The sequence below is a fragment of the Lissotriton vulgaris genome, chromosome 3_1 (genome assembly GCF_964263255.1).
Source record: "Lissotriton vulgaris chromosome 3_1, aLisVul1.2, whole genome shotgun sequence".
NCBI lineage: Eukaryota > Metazoa > Chordata > Amphibia > Caudata > Salamandridae > Lissotriton > Lissotriton vulgaris.
In genome coordinates, this window is record NC_141689.1 from 2124928684 (window position 1) to 2124948545 (window position 19862).

The 19862-nt window shown below is 41.0% G+C and overlaps 1 protein-coding gene across 1 annotated transcript in view; it reads right to left on the reverse strand.

Annotated features, from left to right (window-relative positions):
* Nucleotides 1-10194: 10194 nt before the first annotated feature.
* KCTD8 (potassium channel tetramerization domain containing 8) overlaps nucleotides 10195-19862 on the reverse strand; it is a 641090-nt gene continuing 631422 nt past the window's right edge. The window contains exon 2 of the mRNA XM_086963360.1: nucleotides 10195-11526. Coding sequence (XP_086819486.1) covers nucleotides 11066-11526 — 461 coding nt within the window. The 3' untranslated portion in view covers nucleotides 10195-11065. The remainder of the gene's footprint in view (nucleotides 11527-19862) is intronic.

Sequence of the window (19862 nt, forward strand, 5' to 3'; positions counted from 1 at the left end):
TTTACTAGGGACTTACAATAAAATGAAATAGACCAATTGGGTGTAAGCCCATTCTACCATTTTCAAAGGAGCGAGCACAAGCACTATTGTAGTGTAGAATCCTAAAAAAGCCAAAAAAACTGATTCCTAAACACATACCGATACACTTTCCTCCTTTCTGATATTTCACTGACATTCTTTTTTTTTGGGGTGCTGGCTTAATCATCAATACACATTTACAGCCTAGAAGCTCAGCTTAGTGATGTCATAGCCCACGGCAAGCCTTCAATGCAGGTTTCCAAAAACATTTTTGATGCCATACAACTTAGCCTAGTTTGGCTGGTACTATTCAATTGCTAATACAATGGTTGGATTGTTCATGGGTCTGATCAGATCTTCAATCACTCTGAAGCTCCATCTTGTTCCAGTTGCGACCAAGCAATTCAGAGGGATAGTAAAGGGGTGTCAGTAAACAACAGACAACAAATAATTTAAAAACAGGGGATTTCGGAATAAAGGGTCATACAGTAGGATGCATGAGTAAAAAAGTCAGACTGTTAGAGAAATTGAGAGATAAAACAAGCTATCAAGCCAAAGACGGCTTGGATTAGATAATCAAGGTTTTCAATGTGAATTGTAACTTTTTTTAATACAGTCCTTCATGACACACTTTTGCTATTTCTATGCTGAGCCGATAAAAATTTTTATTATCAGAAAGAGCTTTGTATTCTTTTCAAGGAAAAACTGTCTTCAGCCAGCAAACCCCCACCTGAATACGAGCTCAGCACCCAGAGTAGAGGAATGGATACCCTCCACATCTTCAAGCATGCAACTAAGATCCAGCGTCTGCTCAACTCAATCACAGGCCACAGCATTCTCTTATAGGCAGTGTATGAGTAGAACACCTCTCCCAAAACATGATTCATAGCTGGTAGGCATGTAACATAGAAACGGTCTGAAGCTCAGGGGTCCGTGATGTTTAGCTTTTTATGACTCTTTGTGACTTGGCACAGGTTGGAAAGGAAGGTGGTACTCTACTTGTGCTTTGTAAGTCCAGATCTAGAAGACAGTTAACCAGAAGTTCAGGGTATGTTTTATAAACTCCGTCTTGGTTTCTCCCTCTGGCTCCAACCCCCTCCCACTCTTCTTCTTGGTCTGTCCCTTAGAATCTTGAGTGGGAGGCCATTTACAATGTTAGAACTGTTCCCTCAGAGGGTGCGTTTGTGCAGTAACTCAAGGAGGCGTTATTCTAAGGTACTTAAATAAAGAGTTGGACTTACCTCTTTGGGTCCGTCTTTACTACACTTTTTGTCGACGATCCATGGGATGCTATGACAGGGACAGCGAGACGCCTCCACCCTGTTGATATACATTTTCAAAGTCAGTGGGTGCATGATTTTAATGGACTTCTCTTCTGTCATCTTTTATGTTTCCTGTGTGAGTTGGCTGCTGCGGTGGCGAGTTCAAGCCTTGTTCAACTCCCTAAGTGTTTTCTTGCACCAACTCCAGGAGTCCTTATTGCCAGCGCCACGGCGTGTCTTTTACCTGAACTGTGTGCTCCTGCTCTACTACAGCCAGTGGACAAGATTGTTCCAAGCCCTCATCTCTTCAAGTGTTTTTCCACATCTACAGGGCACTTTTGCCTCGTATCACTCATGAGGTTGGTTGATTAGGGCCTGAGCACGGATTCAGATCTGCTGACAGGTGGGAGTTCCCTGCGATCCTTCCTGTCCCATCGCGCTCCGCCTCCTTCAGTTTTCATTTTCTTCGTCTTCATTTTCATCTGTTTTGTTTACTCAGTGCATCTACGGTTGTGTCATCGTCTTAGCATGTCTTGCAGGCATATTGAGGATTCACTTCAGCAGGATTAAGTTCTCCTTATCAAAGCTTGGGCGTCACCTTTCTCCAAGTGTGCATTCAAATAACTTCCATTGCTTGTGTTTCCCTGGATCCCTGTGACAGGAAACCCTCTGTGGGGGAGTGTTTGACTTCCCATTGCAGTGTCATAGAAAGAGGACTTCGCATATCAGTTCATATATGTTAACAATATAAGCTTTTTCAGTGATGTTCTTCTAATTGTAGTGTCATAGAGAGACAATTTCATTTTTAGTTCATCACAGCTAATAACCATAAGATTTTTCTCCAAGTGTTGTATCTCCTGTATTATGTTACTGTGACAGAGTGCAATTGTCTAACTAATCTGTTTTCCTTTCAGGTATAGTGATTGTTGGGTTGTTTTTCATAACACTTGGTCTGTTTGCAGTAATCTTGGGAAATTGTGGGTCTATCCTCATTAGGCTATTGCTCTCTCACTATGGCTGCAGCAAGCATGAGTCAACCACCCCCTTTTCTGAATGACTTAGGTGAGCCAGACATACCTTGGCTTAGGCAGCTTGGGATTTTTAAATCATATCTGATAGCTATAGGGGGTGTTAATTTCCCATCTATTAGGAAGCAGCATATTCTGCTTCACAACTTGGGTATTCGATGGAGGAAGGTGTATGAAGACATTACTGGAAGAGATGTGGATGAAGAGTTGGAGGGGGAGGAAGCAGGCATAGATGTGTATGATTGCACTTTAAGGAAACTAGAGGCACACTTTAAAGAGAAAATTAACATAGATTTGGAGAGGCACACATTCTTTAAAAGGGAACAAAGAAATGATGAGAGAGTTTCTACATATGCGTCTGTTTTAAGAGGAATGTAAGCTACCTGCGAATTTGGCACACCAAATTGTCAGATGCACTAATGATCAGAAAATACAGGAGGAGCTTCTTACTAAAAACCCTGATTTGACTGAAGCCATCAATATTGACAAGGGAATAGAACACACTGCATTATGCATCAGGGAAATTAAAAATGTGGCAGGGGTTATCAAGGAGCGAGAAGAGGTTAAAACATTTGTAGGTAAAGATGCAGTTTGCAAGATTAGTGAGAAAAATAAACATGCTCCGCGTAAAAAGATGGGTAATGTTTGTTGTTATAGGTGTGGTAACCACAACCATTTCGTGAACAATTTGAAATGCCCTGCGAGAATTGTGGTCTGCAGGAAATGTAACAAAAGGGGCCATTTTGTCAAAGTGTGCAATGCTAGAAGTGAGAAAGTACACATGATAAATGGGTCTGAGCCTAAATGTGATGAGAACAAAGATTACATTTTTCAGATTCAACAAAATGAAGTGGAGGAATCTGGACAATATCCAAGGGGCAACATAATTCTTGATGGAGTCAGTATTTCTGTGTACACTGATTTCTGCTCTCCGTGTGCATTGATAGAGAAGAAATTGTATGAGGAGAAGTTTAGTACTCATAATCTAGTTGTAGAGGCTGCTGACATCCAACCTGGAGGGTACAACAAGGAACCCATCCCATTAGAAGGCATAGTGAGAATAGGTATATCCTTCAAGGGCAGACACAAAGTAGGAAAAGTGTACATCACTAAGAAAGGCTCCAGCTTGTTAGGTTGGAAGCACCAAAAGGAACTGGGCATCACACTATAGATCAAGTGTTGCTAGTAGAACCTACAGAGGTAGGTAGTGATGTCACCACGGAATTACCAGAGGTGTTTTTGGAACAGTTAGGCAGATTAAAAAATACATGCACAAGATCATTCTCAAAGAAAGGTGCCATCCCTGTGGTTCACAAGACCAGTTTGATACCTCTCCTTATGGGGGAACCATTAAAGGAGAAGTTGCAAAAACTTGTAAGGCAAGGTGGTATAGAAGAAATTGAAAGCTCAGAGTGGTTGGCGCCCATTGTTCTTACCACCAAGGAAGAACATTCGTCTATGTGTGGACTTAAGGTACCTCAATGCCAACATCTGGGTGGACAGCCACCCTCTACCGGTGAACAGTCATAATATCGGAAAAAAAATATCCACTGGACAGAATATCGAGTTTATTATGTAGAATAGACAGAATATCGAATTGCAAAATTATAGTGGTGCAGAATATTGAAATTCAATAAGTAATATCGATTTCCATAATATCGAAATTAGTAATATCGACAGTCATAATATAGTTGTTAAAAATATCAAACTTTTTAATAGTGCTTTAAGTGTTAGTATATGTGTTAAAAGTATGTATTATTTTTGTAATGTATGTTTTTTTTTTTTTAATGAATGAATTTTATGTTATTTAATTTGTGCATAATTTAATTCCATCGTGGGTTGTGGGTTGATAGGGGAATAGGGTGGGGAGTAATTTAATAACAGTAAATTAAATAATAATTTTTAGGAATTATTAATTATTTTTAATTTAATTTTGCGTCTGAGTTCTGTCATGGGTTGTGGGTTTATAGGGGAATAGGATGGGAAGTCATTTAATGTAAATGTGTTGTATTTGTATAGCGCGAACAGTAACCCATAAGCATCCTGGCGCTTGTACTCCTACCACAAGGGAACCCCTCCTGGCTTTTACTTGTGAGGTGTCCACTCCTGGGCATCCCATGGTGAAACCAGGCATCCCTTGTGTATCGGGGGCCGTTGTGGAGACTAAGCAAGCTATTGCCCAGAGTTGCAGCGCGGGGCCCATGCTTAGATTCGGCACTGAGGCGAGAATATCCGGTCAGAGGACTTTAAGCCCGATCCCGCCGAGGCGGGAATCGAACCCTGGTCCCTGACCAGCGCTCTGCATCAAGGTCTGCCGCTCTAACCATTGAGCCACACTTCTCCTATTAAGTAATTATTTTTATTTATTGGTATTAATAATGAATTTATTGGTAATTAATTATTAATTGGTAATTCATTTTTATTAATTGGTAGTTATTTTTTATTAATTGGTAATTAATTAATTGTGTTCATTTATTATTTGGAGCGGGTTGTGGGTTTATGGGGAATAGGGTGGGAAGTAATTTAATTGTAATTAGGTAATTATTGAAATTATTTTTGTGCATGGATAATTTACTGTTAATTAAATATTAATTGGTCCCTTTTATTACTTATTAAGTTTTGGTATTGAAAATTAATTGGTTGTTAATTAATTATTATTAGGTAATTATTTTTTACTGAATAATATTTATTGGTATTCATAATTAATTAATTATTAAATATTTTGTAATTGGTAATTAATTTTTATTTATTTTTTATTTGTATTGATAATTAATTTATTTTTATTTAAATATTAAATCATTACTTTCCCTACTGTTGCACTCACTCGAGTGGGAATAGTAATTTTGACCCCTACGCTATTCAACACTTTCCCTACTGCTGCACTCTCTGGAGTGGGATTAGTAATTTTTACCCCTACGCTATCCAACACTTTCCCTACTCTTGCACTCACTGGATTAGCAATAGTAATTTTTGCCCCTAGGCTATCCAACACTTTCCCTACCGTTGCACTCTCTGGAGTGGGAATAGTAATTTTTACCACTAAGCTATGCAACACTTTCCCTACTGTTGCACTCCCTGGAGAGGAAATAGTAATTTTTACCCCTACGCTATCCAACGCTTTCATTACTGTTGCACTCACTGGAGTGGGAATAGTAGTTTCTACCCTCCCGCTATCCAACGCTTTCCCTACTGTTGCACTCACTGGTGTAGAAATAGTAATTTTTACTCTTCCGCTGTCCAACGCTTTCCCTACTGTTGCAATGACTGGTGTGGGAATAGTAATTTTTACCATCCCGCTATCCAATGCTTTCCCTACTGTTGCACTCACTGGAGTGGGAATAGTGAATTTTACCCTCCCGCTATCCTACACAAAAAATATAGAATATTTTTTATTAATATTAGGTTAATATATATGTATTAAAAAATAAAAATCCATGTTTACTTTTTTAACTTATATTAATTTTTTATACATTTTAAGGTTATGTAAGTATTTTTAAGTATGTTTTAGTTAATTATATTTATTATTTCATTAATTTTACACTACTTTTAAGACATTTAAAAAATTAGATATTTTAACAAACTATATTATTTACTACTTTATTTTGGATTCAATATTTTTTTTACTTACCTGTTTGTAGGTAGGAATTCGATATTCTGGCATTCTATATTTTTTCCTCGATATTTTGCTCCTCGATATTCTGTCAGTGATCCCCCTCTACCAAGGATACATGAGATGTTGAGCACCGTTCTGGACGCCAAGTACTTCAGTATTTTAGACTTATATTCAGCGTATCATCAAGTCACCCTACATCCAGACTCACAAATGTTGACTACTTTCACATCTCCGTTTGGCAATTATACATTTCTGAGCATGCCTTTTGGACGCGCATCTGCAATATTCCAGAGAATTATGCAGCACATACTGAGAGAATGTGTTAAGACCCTGTGCTTTCAGGACAACATACTAATTTATGGGTCCAGTGAAAGTGAGCACAATCTCAATCTTAGAAATGTTCTAACCAAGTTGACGGAAGCAGGGTTCACCACCAAGATAAGCAAGTGCAAGTTGGGTGCCACTTCAGTGGACTATTTGGGGCACAACATTTCAGAGAAAGGAATAAAACCCAAAACAGACTTAGTAGAATATTTTCTCAAAGCCCCCAGACCCACATCCAAAGAAGAAATCAAGTCATTTCTAGGTTTTGCAGAGTATATGGCCAAATATGTAAAGAAATTCTCTGTTCTTACCCAACCCCTCAGGAACTTGCTTAAGAAGGGTATAGCATTCAGTTGAGATGGTGAACATGGTGCTGCGTTTGAGGAGATAAAAAGATCTACTGGAGATGCACCCCACATTGGAAATTTCAATGTGCAGAGGGAAATCATTCTTACCACTGATGCCAGCAATAGGAGCATAGGAGCTACCCTCTCCCAGAGCATAAACAACCAAGAAAAAATTGTTGCATTTGCCTGCAGGACCCATACTAGGGCTGATGTTAATTGCTCCATGGTAGAGAAGGAGGCACTTGCTTGTTACTGGGCCATCACTCACTTTACATTTTCCTTGTGGGGCCTACCATTTGAGCTGCAAACTGAACACAAACTCCTACTTTCCATTTTTGAAAAAAAAAGAATGGAGAACACTACTCCTTGCATAGCCAAGTGGGTTTTGGGACTCCAAACTTTCAATTACAGAATAACATAACTGCCTGGTGCTAAGAACAGTACTGTAGATTACTTGTCCAGAGCGCCTGTGGTTAAGGAGGAGGAGAGTTGTGAGCTCATTGAGGATGCCATTTTGGAGATCACTGTACCCACAGTTTTACAAGATCAGTTGGAGTCTAGTACAGAGCAAGATCAAGAGCTCAAGGCAATCAGGGACTTTATAATCAAGGGGTGGCCCAACAGATGTAGGGACCTATCAGAGGAACTACAGTGCTTCTGGAATGTAAGAGAGGAACTATCCTTGGAGGGAGATATCATATTGAAATCAGGAAAGATAGTACCATCTGAAGACTTACAAGAGCAAATATTGAATTTTGCTCATGAAGGGCAATTGGGGAGGAGTCTGAGTAAGGCCAAGCTAAGATCTGATTACTCGTTTCCCTATATGGATCACCTTATGAAAGAGAAGGTCAGGGACTGTCAGGCTTGTAGACTGAATGACAGAACTAAAAGCCTTAGACGTTCCCCCCTTATTCCAGTTGAGGTACCCACTATTTCTTAAAACAAATTAGGTCTTGACATGGCCGGACCTATACAGGCCATGGGTCTCCAGGGAAGGTACTTAATAGTTCTCGTTAACTATTTCTCACATTGGATCTCCCATACATTTGTCAGCATGGTCAACACCAAGTTCCTCAAGTGTTTCTTAACTGAGGTATTTTCCAGGAAGGGAATTCCTGAAACCCTCATTACGGACAATAGTGTGCAATTCGTGTCTGAAGAAATTAAAGAATTTCTTAAGGATCTGTTGATCTCTCATGTTCGGACGCCTCTATATAGAAAGTGCAAACAGAATGTTGATGGAATCCATTCAATTAGCTGTACCCTCAGGGAATCCTATAGAGAGTACAGTTAGGGACATGTTATGATCTTACCACACTACTCCCCCGACAGGACTGTCCCAGTTCGAGATGTTAAGAGGGAGAAAAGCGGGATCTAATCTTTCTCCCAGCTGGCTGTTCAAGAACAAGGATGTCACTATTAACCCAGAGGAAGCAGAGTGGTGAGTTAACAAAAGATGTACAAATACAGATACAACAGGAAGTGGGGCACTGGAAGCAAGAACTGGAAGAGTGGACAATGGGTCCTTTCGCGCCAGGACACTCTGGAGTATTGCACGCTACAAGTTTACTATAACATATAACATAACGTAAAGAAACCCCAGGGGGCGAGCAACAAAGGTGACAAATTCTACGATCTAGAAAAAATAAAGCAAGTCAAAATCAATGTGGTGGTGCTAGAAAATGGTAAAATGTGGAGCATGGATAGAATTGCCAGGTGCCCTTCACGTCTGATTCCCCCAGAGATAGAGCAGAGCAGAAGGAACACGAGGTACATCCGGGCTGCACAGAACAAGAAGAAAGAATGAGCAGACCTGTTCATCCACCTATGTGGCAAAAAGATTATGTAATGTCGTTTTCTTTTTCTCTCTGCATTTTGTTTTCTAGTTTTGGAAATTGTATTTACCATTTACCACTTGGGTAATCCTTCACTCTCCTCTCCATCTCTCACTCCTTCATTTCGTCTCCTTCTTCTTCCTCTTCTTCTTCTTCCCTTTGGGAGGGAGATGTGTTCTAATCTCCGTCTTGCTTTCTCCCTCTGGCTCCAGCCCCCTCCCACTCTTCCTCTTGGTCTCTCCCTTAGAATCTTGAGTGGGAGGCAATTTAGAATGTTAGAATTGTTCCCTCAGAGGGTGGGTTTGTGCACTGACTCGAGGAGGCGTTATTCTGAGCTACATAAATAAAGAGTTGGACTTACCTCTTTGCGTCCGTCTTTACTACAGTACGGTAAACGCTCACATCAATTCAGTGATTTCATCATATGTAGGTGCGATGTCTTTTGCTGGTATATCTTTCAGGAAAAGAGTGTTTGTACCTCCAGTATGTCTAGTTTGTTAAACAACCAAAGGTACTGGTGCCAATTCTACATTATAAATTTTCTGTCCAATCGACATCAACAAGTTTCTTTTAAAAGTGATACCTTTTTCTTAAATTATTACTTACTTATTTCATGCCATATTATAATTTCCAGCCATTCATATATTTTTCAACCAATCATTTTAAAAGATACTCCTATACTGACCAATGCAGGTGTTGTATATTCCCTTTTGCAGAGCCTTTTCAATGTGTTGCTTTAAAAAGTATTTTTAGTAACACTTAGTGATAATTTCTCGACTTCTTTCAAACATTATCCTCCTTCCAGAGAGCAATTCCTTCTGGGAAGGTTCTCCCTACCCTTAATGTAAGTTATGAATGCTTTGGAGACTATTTCTGCCGATACTCCTTCTGTCTCTATTGGGCTTATCATATGGCTTAGATGAGTTAAACAAATATTCTCAATATTCCTTAATTAGGCAGCAACTGCTCAGCAGGTTTGTGTCCTAAAAGCAGGACATCACCGCAATGTTGTTTGTCCCCAGTACTTTCTGTGGGCACATACCTACATTTAACTTCCATCAATGTCTTCAGAATCACTTGTGACACATCGAATAATTTTATCCATATGTTAACCTTAATCATACCTACTTCAGATCAGGATGCATGCAAGCTCCAGGTACCAGTCTCATATGTAATAATGTTATTTTGTGTCTTGCCTAAATGCTGTATGTTTATCAATTGACATTTGTAGCCATGTTTCAACCATCGGAGATTATTAAAATATTGCTCCAGTAGGTAGATCTTTTTATTTCCTATTCTCAATGTAGAACCTTTTCTTAAGTGCATCCTCTTCAGGTCAAAAACTACAATATTACCTTGGTTTTTTATTTAGCGTAATGCTAATCTGTTTGCAGTAGGACCCTGTGTAATGTATTTTCAATTTTAACTTAAATATGTGCTGTCATATAGTTTATTTCAAACATTCTAATTTATTTTATAGTCAACGCAGGTAAGGTTGTGCTGTGAGGAGTTGAATATTGAAGTGTAATTTATACCTGTTCACACGACTTGTCTATGAAGCTGTTAGTTCTTTGCTGGATGAATGAGGGATTTGTCCTGCATAAACAAAATCTTCAGGTTTGATTACGAAGTGTTATTTTTCACTGCAAACACGTGAAGATGCACCATCTTATTAAAAAACACAGACACGCGATGGAACGCGACAAAGCAAATCGAACAGATGTTTCTTTTTAATTAATATTTTGAAATCAATTATCCGGTTTTGCTGTAAATTACTGGTCTAACAAGATCACCGTTTAAAACCTTCTAACCTGTTTCCACACACTGAAGTTCAGTTTGCATTTCACAGAAATAGCCCTGACAAGTACTAGTATATGAATACTGGTGCAATAATAAAATAGTATAAGGCATGTCTACACCACCCTTACACACGGAACACCATACACACCCACATACAAAGGAATCACAGACATGGAACAAAGCAATTTTGACTCCTCCCCTTGCCATTTACATCTTCTGGGTAGGTCCAAAGTCTTCCGCAATCTAGATTTCAGCAACAAATACATCTTTTCCTAACTCGTGTGCTTTTCGTAACATTGTGCTCATGCAAAATAATAATTTGTTTCTTGCATTCATAATGATGCATTTGGGGTATTTTCATAGAGGAACCAGTTCCAATGTAATTGTAACACTGACCGCTAACAAGACATTTTAAATTTAATTTTTGATGACGTAAAGTGAGACTAGCTTGATAAAGATTCTTTCTTGGGCTTCAACATGACAACGAGGCTTAGAAGACTATGGGCCATATGTATCAAAGGGTTTTACCCATTCTGTGTCTATGGGAAAAAGTGTTCATACATATGGCCCCATATTTTGAAGACCACAGATTTCCTTCATGCACTTTCCTCCTTCCACCCAGCTTTCAACGATATATAGTCGTATGACGAGTTGGGCTCCTGTATATTTTTGTTTTGTCTTGGAAGGGGCCACCTTTATCCAGCATTTATAATGCACCACAGGTGGACTCAGTGGAATGCTTCACAAACAAGAGTAAAATCTGTGAAGAGCATCAGTAGATAGTCACCATTCAGAAATGAACCTGACTGGGTAAACCCACTGAAGCAGACAGTCACTATAAGCCATATTTTGTCAACAGGTCAGACTGCCAGGCGCGCTGGCGCTCTGGAAAACAATCCGGAATTTTAATGGTTTGAAAATCCTGAATACATTTTTTCATCTCTTCCTCAACACTAAGCTTCTCACAAACCTTCTTTTTGGAAAGGTTTGTTTCCCTGGATTTGCTGATTAAAGTCTGAAAGAGCTCGCTGTTTCTCCGTTTGTCTGGCTGGGGCATCCACTGCCCTGGGGCCTTCTTCGAAGGTCGGTCCAGGGTGACGGTGTTTGGCTGGTGTGTGGTTGACTGCCCTATGGTGGGTGCGTCCTCCTGGGGGGTGCTGGCATCGGAATGGCTGTCGCAGCTAGATGTGGACAATTCGTTGCAGGAAGTCCCACTTTCACTTCCTTTGTCTGCAGCTTTCTCCTGCTTCTTTTCTTCTAATTCCTGCTTAGAAGATACTGTCTTCTGAGGCGGTCCTGTAAAAATAAATAATTGTTTTTATTACTAGGGCTTTAGATGTGGACAACAGCGAAAACACCTATTTTTCTACAATCGAAAACCATGATTTAGAAACATTGTCAATGCTTGATTATTTCTTAAGACGATGGCCTCCATTCATAATAGGTTGTTGGTAAATTATGCGTTCTTATTAATATATAATTTTCAGACAACTATTGTTCCAAGCTTTTTTTTACACTGGTGCAAGCATGTACATAATGAGTTCTAAATTGACGTACATCTTATATTTTTGGTTCATAGTCCGCATAGAAATTTAGTTTAGTTCATCTGACCACATGTATTTAAAAATGGTTCTTAAATAATTGTATGATTTAAAGGATTGATTGGAGATGAGCAAAAACAGCAAACAAAATGGGTCGTAATGGCGCCGGGGGAGTGAAAATGTACGATTTTGAGATAACCGAATTGCATGGTAAACCAGGGCTAATGCATGTAGTGGATAAAACACTAATATTAAAACCAAGTTTCAGAAAAATATAGGGGCATATTCATCAAATAATCACGCAGTGCAGCAAGCCACCTTGCTTAGCTGCGTAATAGGGAAAGGTCAGGAATGCGCCTTATTCATCATGATACTGCACATCCCTGTCATTTCCCAGTGTTGGAGCACAAAGTGCTGGCTAGTGCCAACACAGTCACATTTGCACCAGGGCCAGACTGACCATAGCGGGCACTGGGCATTTCCCCGGTTGGCCGGAGGGGTGGGGGCCTGTTTGGTGGCTCGTTTTGTCACTGGTGGCCAGTATTGCAGCTGTGCTGCAATATTGGTTCCTTGTAACAAAAGCAGGAGCGGTGCTTCTTACGAGCACCCCTCCCCCCCAACTCCCAGGGCCGGTCGAGCAGCAATCTGCCAGGGTTGGTTGCTGTTCCCAGTCCGGTCTGCCTCAAGGATGCCTGCGTTGTAAGCAGTATTGCTTTTGTGCAGGAAGGGACACTTACTGCAGAAAAAGCAGACATTTCCCTCTTTCTGCGTGTGCTGGAAAATGCAACACACATAGAAAGAGGAAGTCACGAGGCGAAATAAAGATGTTTATCCTTGTTACACCTCCCCTAGGGAGGAGTGGCATTTCGATGCATTTCCTGGTTTACCATTAATGGTAAATCTGGGAATGCATCAAAATCCATAGGTGGATGGGTGGAAACACCCACGCTCCACCCATGGAATGCCTCACTGGGACAGAGTAACGCAACACATCGATTTGCTCTGTGGTGCATTGCGTTGCTCTAGCCTTGTCAAGCTATGCAAGGTGGCCTTGAGTGGCTTGATATATCAAGTTTAAGAGTTGCGTCACTCTTGCACCCTGTTGCATGGAAGAAAAACGACATAACCCTTTGACAAATGTGCCCCCAATATGTAATAACGCATAAAAATGAAGACTTTAAACCTGGCTAAATTTACAAAACCAATGTAGTGTCAAGTAGTTGGCCTAACACCATTTCCTTCTTAAATCTCCAGAAAAGCTAATTTCAGCAACTGTCATCAGCTGGATGAATAGGAAATCAAATAGAATCCAATGGAAACTGCTGGACTCTGGCTGGACTTACTGCAGAACCAGTGTTATGCTTCTGAGAGGACCTCTACTGGTCCATCGAATTGATACATATCCCAGTATCCACTCAACCATGAAGCCATCAGGGAAATGGAAATGTTATTAAAGAAGAGGATAAAGGGGTTCTCTTGTACATTCACTGGAGTAGGTGCATAGCATAGTAGGTGCTAGCAGAAAAAGGAAAGAACTCAGGAGGTACACCTATAACATGGCTTGATAAATGGCACATACAGAAGAATCCTGAAGAAAACTGCCTTATTACTGCTGCAAAAGCAGGATTTGTTCCAGAGTTGCTCTTTCATGCACTTATTATGTTCCACAGACAGTGGTATTAAATCTGGCCACAGCTTATGACCGTTTGGGAAGACATCTCTCTGTAGCCTCCACAACAAGGGTTCAAGTGACGGACATCAACACGAAGGTTGTAGCTAGGATAAGCTAAATGGCATTTTGTGAAAAAATATGAAAATGTTGTGAAAATTATGTGAAATTACGGTGTTGAAAACGTCTCCACTAAATGCAAGGAGGCCTCTTAAGATGACCATCTCACTCCAGGTCAGTGGGTGCAATCCCAATATCGTAGGTGGTCTAAACTCAGGCGACCTTCAAATGTCAGGTCAAGGATGCACATGCTTGATTCCAGTTTTGTGGCAATACCTGATAAGAGTAGAAATATGCATTTGCACCCATGGAGTGACTTTGTCCTTAGTTGAGTAGACCCATTCAACTCACTGATCCCCTTATAGATAAGTATGCCACAAATGTCAGGGACCCTCAATGGCTGTAGTGGCTAAGAATCAGCTTGCAAGGAAAAATGCAAGACACTGTGTGGCTCTATTCAGGACTAGTCGTGTGCACTTCAGATCCCTAATAACTGACAGTAGTAACAAGCCTACTGTGATGGTGTGTGCTTGCTTGCAATAGGGGCTTCTGGACCAGATGGTAAACTATATCCCTCCGTAGCTTTGTGTTGATCAACCTGAAAAACAGGAACAACAACATTACAGTTGTTTTAACATATCTGTATCTCAGTCTTTAGGAAAATGGATCATGGTATCTTAATGAATACCTCTATATTCCCTTCTGGAGGAGTCCACAGGTTTTGTCTGTGATTGTCTGCTGCACCAGATGCCTCTGGGCTTGTTGGAAAGACTGCCTGTGTTAGGGAAGACTGGCTCACTGGAATGGAGTTCTATTGCTTCCATTCTAGGTCATCACAAGACTGTCACTATGAGTCAATTTCACTTGCCTGTACATTGTGCCTACTATACTATTACTGCTGGTGCACATTGAGGGGTTCAATGAGGTGTGCTCCTGTGCAATCTCAAGAAATTATAAATCAACCACTCAGTGCCTGATTCACAAAGGTAAACGTACACTTTAGTGTAAGTTTTTGATTATTCTTTTATGTGTTCTTTTATGCTGATCTTTTTTTCATGTGTGGATGCTCTGCACTGAGAAAGTTACTACTTGTAAATCCATTTGCAAATAGCAATCATAAACTTCCACAAAAGTGTAAGTTTACCTTTGTGAATCAGGCCCTCTGTATTTTTACCATTTCCATCCAAATTCAGGGAACTTTAGTTATTGTCTGCAAAAAATGTTCTACTTCACCATTTGCTTTGGGGTCATCCCAGTGTGAATTAGTAATGGCCTAGTCCCAGTGTATTAACATATTTCTTAGTCTCCACTAGGGAGCAGAAGACCATTGTCTGTTTAGATGACTGTCTGAAATCCATATGCTACCAACTCTTTCTCTAGCTTGGATTTAACTTCTTCAAAGACTCAGGATGGTACTGTTTCTAGCATCTCTTGCATCAGATATTTTGAGCAGGTTTCCATGAAAACTGATTAGCCATCTGTCGGGAGGCCTCATTTCAGTATCTGGTGCATGATAAAGTTCATATCATTAATTTCAACCATCCTAAGGAACCACCCTTTTCCTAATGTTGTCTTTTTGTTTTGGCCATTCCCTGGTGGTGGGATGTGCATATGCACCACTCCTGTGGAATTTATATTTTGTCACTTCACAGCACTAGGACATCTTTGGATGCACTGCCCACAGCAAAGTAAGCACCTATTGGCATCTATGTTTTGTGCCCTCATGGGACCATATTTTACAAGATCTACTTTGTCGCTGGTGCTGACAGTTGTAGGCAGGCGTCAACTGCTGATGGTTTTGGGATATCTTCCAACTTCCTTGGTTTTGGGCATGTATTCTATGTCACAGACATAGAAGCTCATATGTGTTCCCTAGCTTTTAAGTTTAAAGATCCTCATGGGCAGCTAGGTTATGCAACAGATAGTCCGTGTGACTATCTGACTCTAGCATGTATTCTGTTGAGAAGTTATATTTTTGAAGTTGAAGGGCCCATTTTTCTATATTTGCAGTGTGTGATGAGTAGCTAACCTGGAAAACAGGGCAACAAGAGGTTTGTGGTTGGTTAGCATATAGATTTCATGTACCTGTGAAAGTGGACACAGACCAATTTAATGACCAGAGTTTACGTCTATACCTGTGAATAGTCCCCTAGTGCTCAACTAACAAATGCCACTGGTCTAGAGAATGTTTTTGCAGACACACTGCACCAAAGCCCTAATGACCAGAGTTTGTCACCAACTCTGTGTTAGTTTTCGTATCTAAGTATCTCATTATGGTTCCACTTCGAATGGAAAACCAGGTGTATAGTGAATACCTTGTTTTGTTTGCAAGAAACAGGATTATTGGTTAAGTTGTGTGGAAGCACCACTCAGGCAACAACCACAATCCCTGTCAGGGCAAACCACAAAACTAACTAGGTTAACCTGTGCTTAACCCTCTGGTAGCTTGGCACAAACACACTCAGGCTTAACTTGGAGGTAATGTGTTAAGTATGTATGCAACACACAAATAGAAATTAAGTGAAAATGGAGCACAAGAAATATCCCATACAAGTTAGAGAAATAGTAAGAGTAAGATTTAATAAAACAAATTACATATTTCAAATCAGTAGAACCAGAGCTATACATTTTCAAAGTGTTTAGTGAAAATAGTGGCTAAAAGCACAAAGCGCCACTCGCAGTCATCTAGTCATTCTAGATTCAGGGAAAGTCACAAGTTCAGGACGACCAGCGATGGAGCAGGGCAGGTACAGGAAGGTTAGTCCACCAAAGAGATACCTCCAAAGTCTGGTGTAAAGACTTCTGTTTGTGTTGGAGGACGTGACAAGCAGGCTGATCATCGCAGACTGTCATCATTGTGGTGTGAAGGGTAGGTCAGGTGTCACATATGGTCGTTGGTGTATGGCAAAGACCCATTGAATCATCACAGATAGTTATTGCTGTAGTGTGATGTTCACAGCAGTTGCTGGCTTAACTTTGTACATGAACATCTGGTCTCATGCCGAGCTAGGCTTTGGAGGTCATCAATAGCGACAGAGTCTGAGTGCAACCTGCCACATTTGTGGTAGTGAGGAGCCTAAACTACAGGATTTTCACCTTTTCATGAGGAGGTGTACACTCTGATGCCAGCCAAGGTTTCATGACCTATGGTGGCACATCCTGGGGTTTAGGGTCCCAGTCAAGCAGAGACCAGCAGTGGTCTGGCAGGTCCAGTTGCATGTCCGGCAGGTCCTGTTGCAGAAAGTCACCTTGGCAGATGCAGGGAGGCCTCTGATGCATGTTGTGTCCCTATAGCTCACATAGAGGGACCGCCAACTGACCTTTGGAGCCACTCTGGTCAGCCTGGGCTAATGGAAAGCAGATCCTACTCAGACAGCAAGGCAGTCCTTCAAGCAGCAGGGCAAGCCTCTGGAAGCATGGCGGTCCTTCTTCCGTAACTTGCATAGGTCCAGGAGTGTTCTGATGAGTGGCTCTGGAGGTCCAATAGTTATACCTTGTGCCAGCCTTTGTGTGAGGGGATTCCATGTCCTACCCCCACAACTGGGTCTGGATAAATCTTCCCTTTCCCCTGATCAAGGCTCTGAATTGTCTAATTTGACAAAAGACAGGGCAGGCCTCATGTCAGGTACATTTGTGTGCAGGATGCGAAGTCCTTTGAGTGCAAGTGCTCCGGATACTGTCTTTCCTCAGTCATCCTGTCTGGATGGTGCAATCAGTCCACACCGAGCCCCCTCTGCGTTACTGTCTGAGGCAATACACAAACCCCAACAGCAGAGTCATTAACAGTCATATGACCCAAGACACTGGCAGAAGGCAAAGTGATTAGGATAAGAAAATGCCAACTATCTAAAGGTGTCATTTTCAAAATTTCTAACTTAAAATCCAACTTTACCAATGAAGAGAATGTTAAATTACAATTCTTCTGGGAATAATCAGCATATTTCTATCTGCTCTCAATCTAACGTTAGCACTTATTAAAGATAGTAAAGTAACCTAACGTTTGCCAATTGGAGAGATAGGATAACTTTAGGAGTTTTTCACTGCTAGGACATGTAAAACCTAAGTACACATGTCCTCCATTTTAAATACACGACACCCTGCCTTATGAGCCTTTTGGGCCTACCTTAGGGGTGACTTATACATATTAAAAATGAAGGTTTAGGCCCGGCATAAGATTTATTTTGCAAGGTCGAAATGACAGTTTAAAACCACACTACAGGATATAGTGGCAGGCCTGAGACATGTTTTAAAATGCTACTTTAGTGGGTGGCAGAATGAGTGATGCAGACCACTAGTAGCATTTATTTCCAGGCCTTGAGTTCATGTAGTATGATTTACGAAGGACTTACAAATAAGTTAAATGTATCAATCACGTTGATGCATATTGTACCATGTCTTAGGGAGTGAGCATAAGCACCTTACCATGAGTGGCGGCTGCTCAGGATCTGAAGCAGCAGGGCAAGGGGGGAATTACAAAAAGAAGCTCAGACAAAAATATAAACATAAATATAAAAACTTTACTTACCTGACGCTGTGTCCATGCCTTCTTTCTGCTCTCCAGAACCTCGACTAGTGCACATTGCGCAGGCTCCGAGATGCCAATCCCAGCGCTGCTCTCATGCTTCAGGTTTGAGCAGCCTGGTTCGATGCTCAGACAGTGCCTGGGAGCCTGTGGCTTATCTCCACCCAGCTGTGAAACACAGCCGGGTGGAGAAAGGCTAAGTGTGCATGCCGGTCTAAGACAGCCGGCCAAACCATCATGCACAATTAGTAGGGCCAATCACCCCTCCTTCCCAATGTTGCCATGCATTGCATGGCCCTGCCCCACTCGCTGTCAGCCTGCAGGAGGTAAGAAGAAAAATAAAATGATAATAACATTGGTTTGTTCTCATTTTATTTTTCATATGTTTACATGTGCTGCCACCTAGTGGGGTGACCCTACTCCGTCATAACGGATGAAGCGCCCCTGCTTACCACTGGTTTGAAGGGAAAAAGTGCCCCTAGTCTTAATGACAACAAAAATGGTTGCAGCAACAGAAGACAAACAATTGGGGGCACCTCTGCAAAAAGGTCCAGGTCCAAGAGCTTCCACTGCTGTACAGGTGTAACTTTAGTAAGGTTTGAAGAGGGTTCTCCCAGTGTGGTTGTATTGCGAATAAATCTCCTGCAGTAGTTTGCCAATCCAGAGAAACTACATATATCTGTCACACTATGAGAAGCAAAAGCATGGTGTATCTCTTCCAATTTATTCAGATCTATTCTCACAATCTTTTTGGAGAAATCACAGCAAAAGAAATTAATAAGGTGCAGAAATTTGCATTTTTTCCAGTGCAGCATAAGATCAGAATCAGCTATGCACTGCGGTGTGGCTTTTAGTCTGTGATGGTGTTCAGCAATGCCTAATTCATGGATGACGATGTCATTGCTTATATTCATGGTGCAGTCTATACTGGTAAAGCCTCTCATATGGCATCCTGAAAAACGTCCACTAATGATGATACACTAAAACATAGGGCCAGATGTAAGAAGGGTATTACCAGTCGGTAACGGCCCAAATTAACGAATTTCGGCCGTTACCGAAATACCGATTCGGTAAATACCAAATCTTAATGATTCAGTAATTTTTACTGATTTTTTATCTACATAGCATTTACCGATTCGAAAATACCGAATCGGTAAAATTCGGTATTTTCGAATCGGTAAATTTCAATTACCTACATCTAGCCCATAGTCTTGGAGGCGGGGGGAGTTCACCTCCTTGGTATCCACATAGCATCTTCTAGCTCTTCTCTCCAATTTTTTGCCTTTAGCGCTAGGCCTACTCGTAATGGCATCCACTGCCTTCATCTTGATGGCCTTGGAGGCATGCATTTCTATCTTTACTGTCATGCAGGTCACCGTTCTCCAATTGGATAATAACTGTGGCCTGCCATGGTTAAGAATGTCTTTAGGGCCATTCTTGGTTCACAGAGAATAAGACGTCTCAGCACCAATAAAAGTCAGAATACAATCACTTAGGCTTGCACCTCTTTCGAAGTGTCATCTTTGGTATACTAGCTAGCCAGCTCCTCAGCCTGGTGTAAAAATTATAAATTGATTGGGCTTCATTTTTTTGGGTAAAGGAGCAAGACAAACCTTTCAAAGCCTAGATTCAGCTGAGGATTTAAGTGTGCCTTGCGGGACAACAGCTGCTTTACACTGCTGTGATTGGCAGGCTCAGAAACAACCAAAACATATCTTCTACATTGAGAAGAAGGGGGGAGTTGACTCTGGGATTGGCTTCTCTATTGGCTGCAACATCGTTAGTGAGATGACCAATCCACACTGCCCTCCAGAGCACCAAAGACACAGGAAAGCTTGGT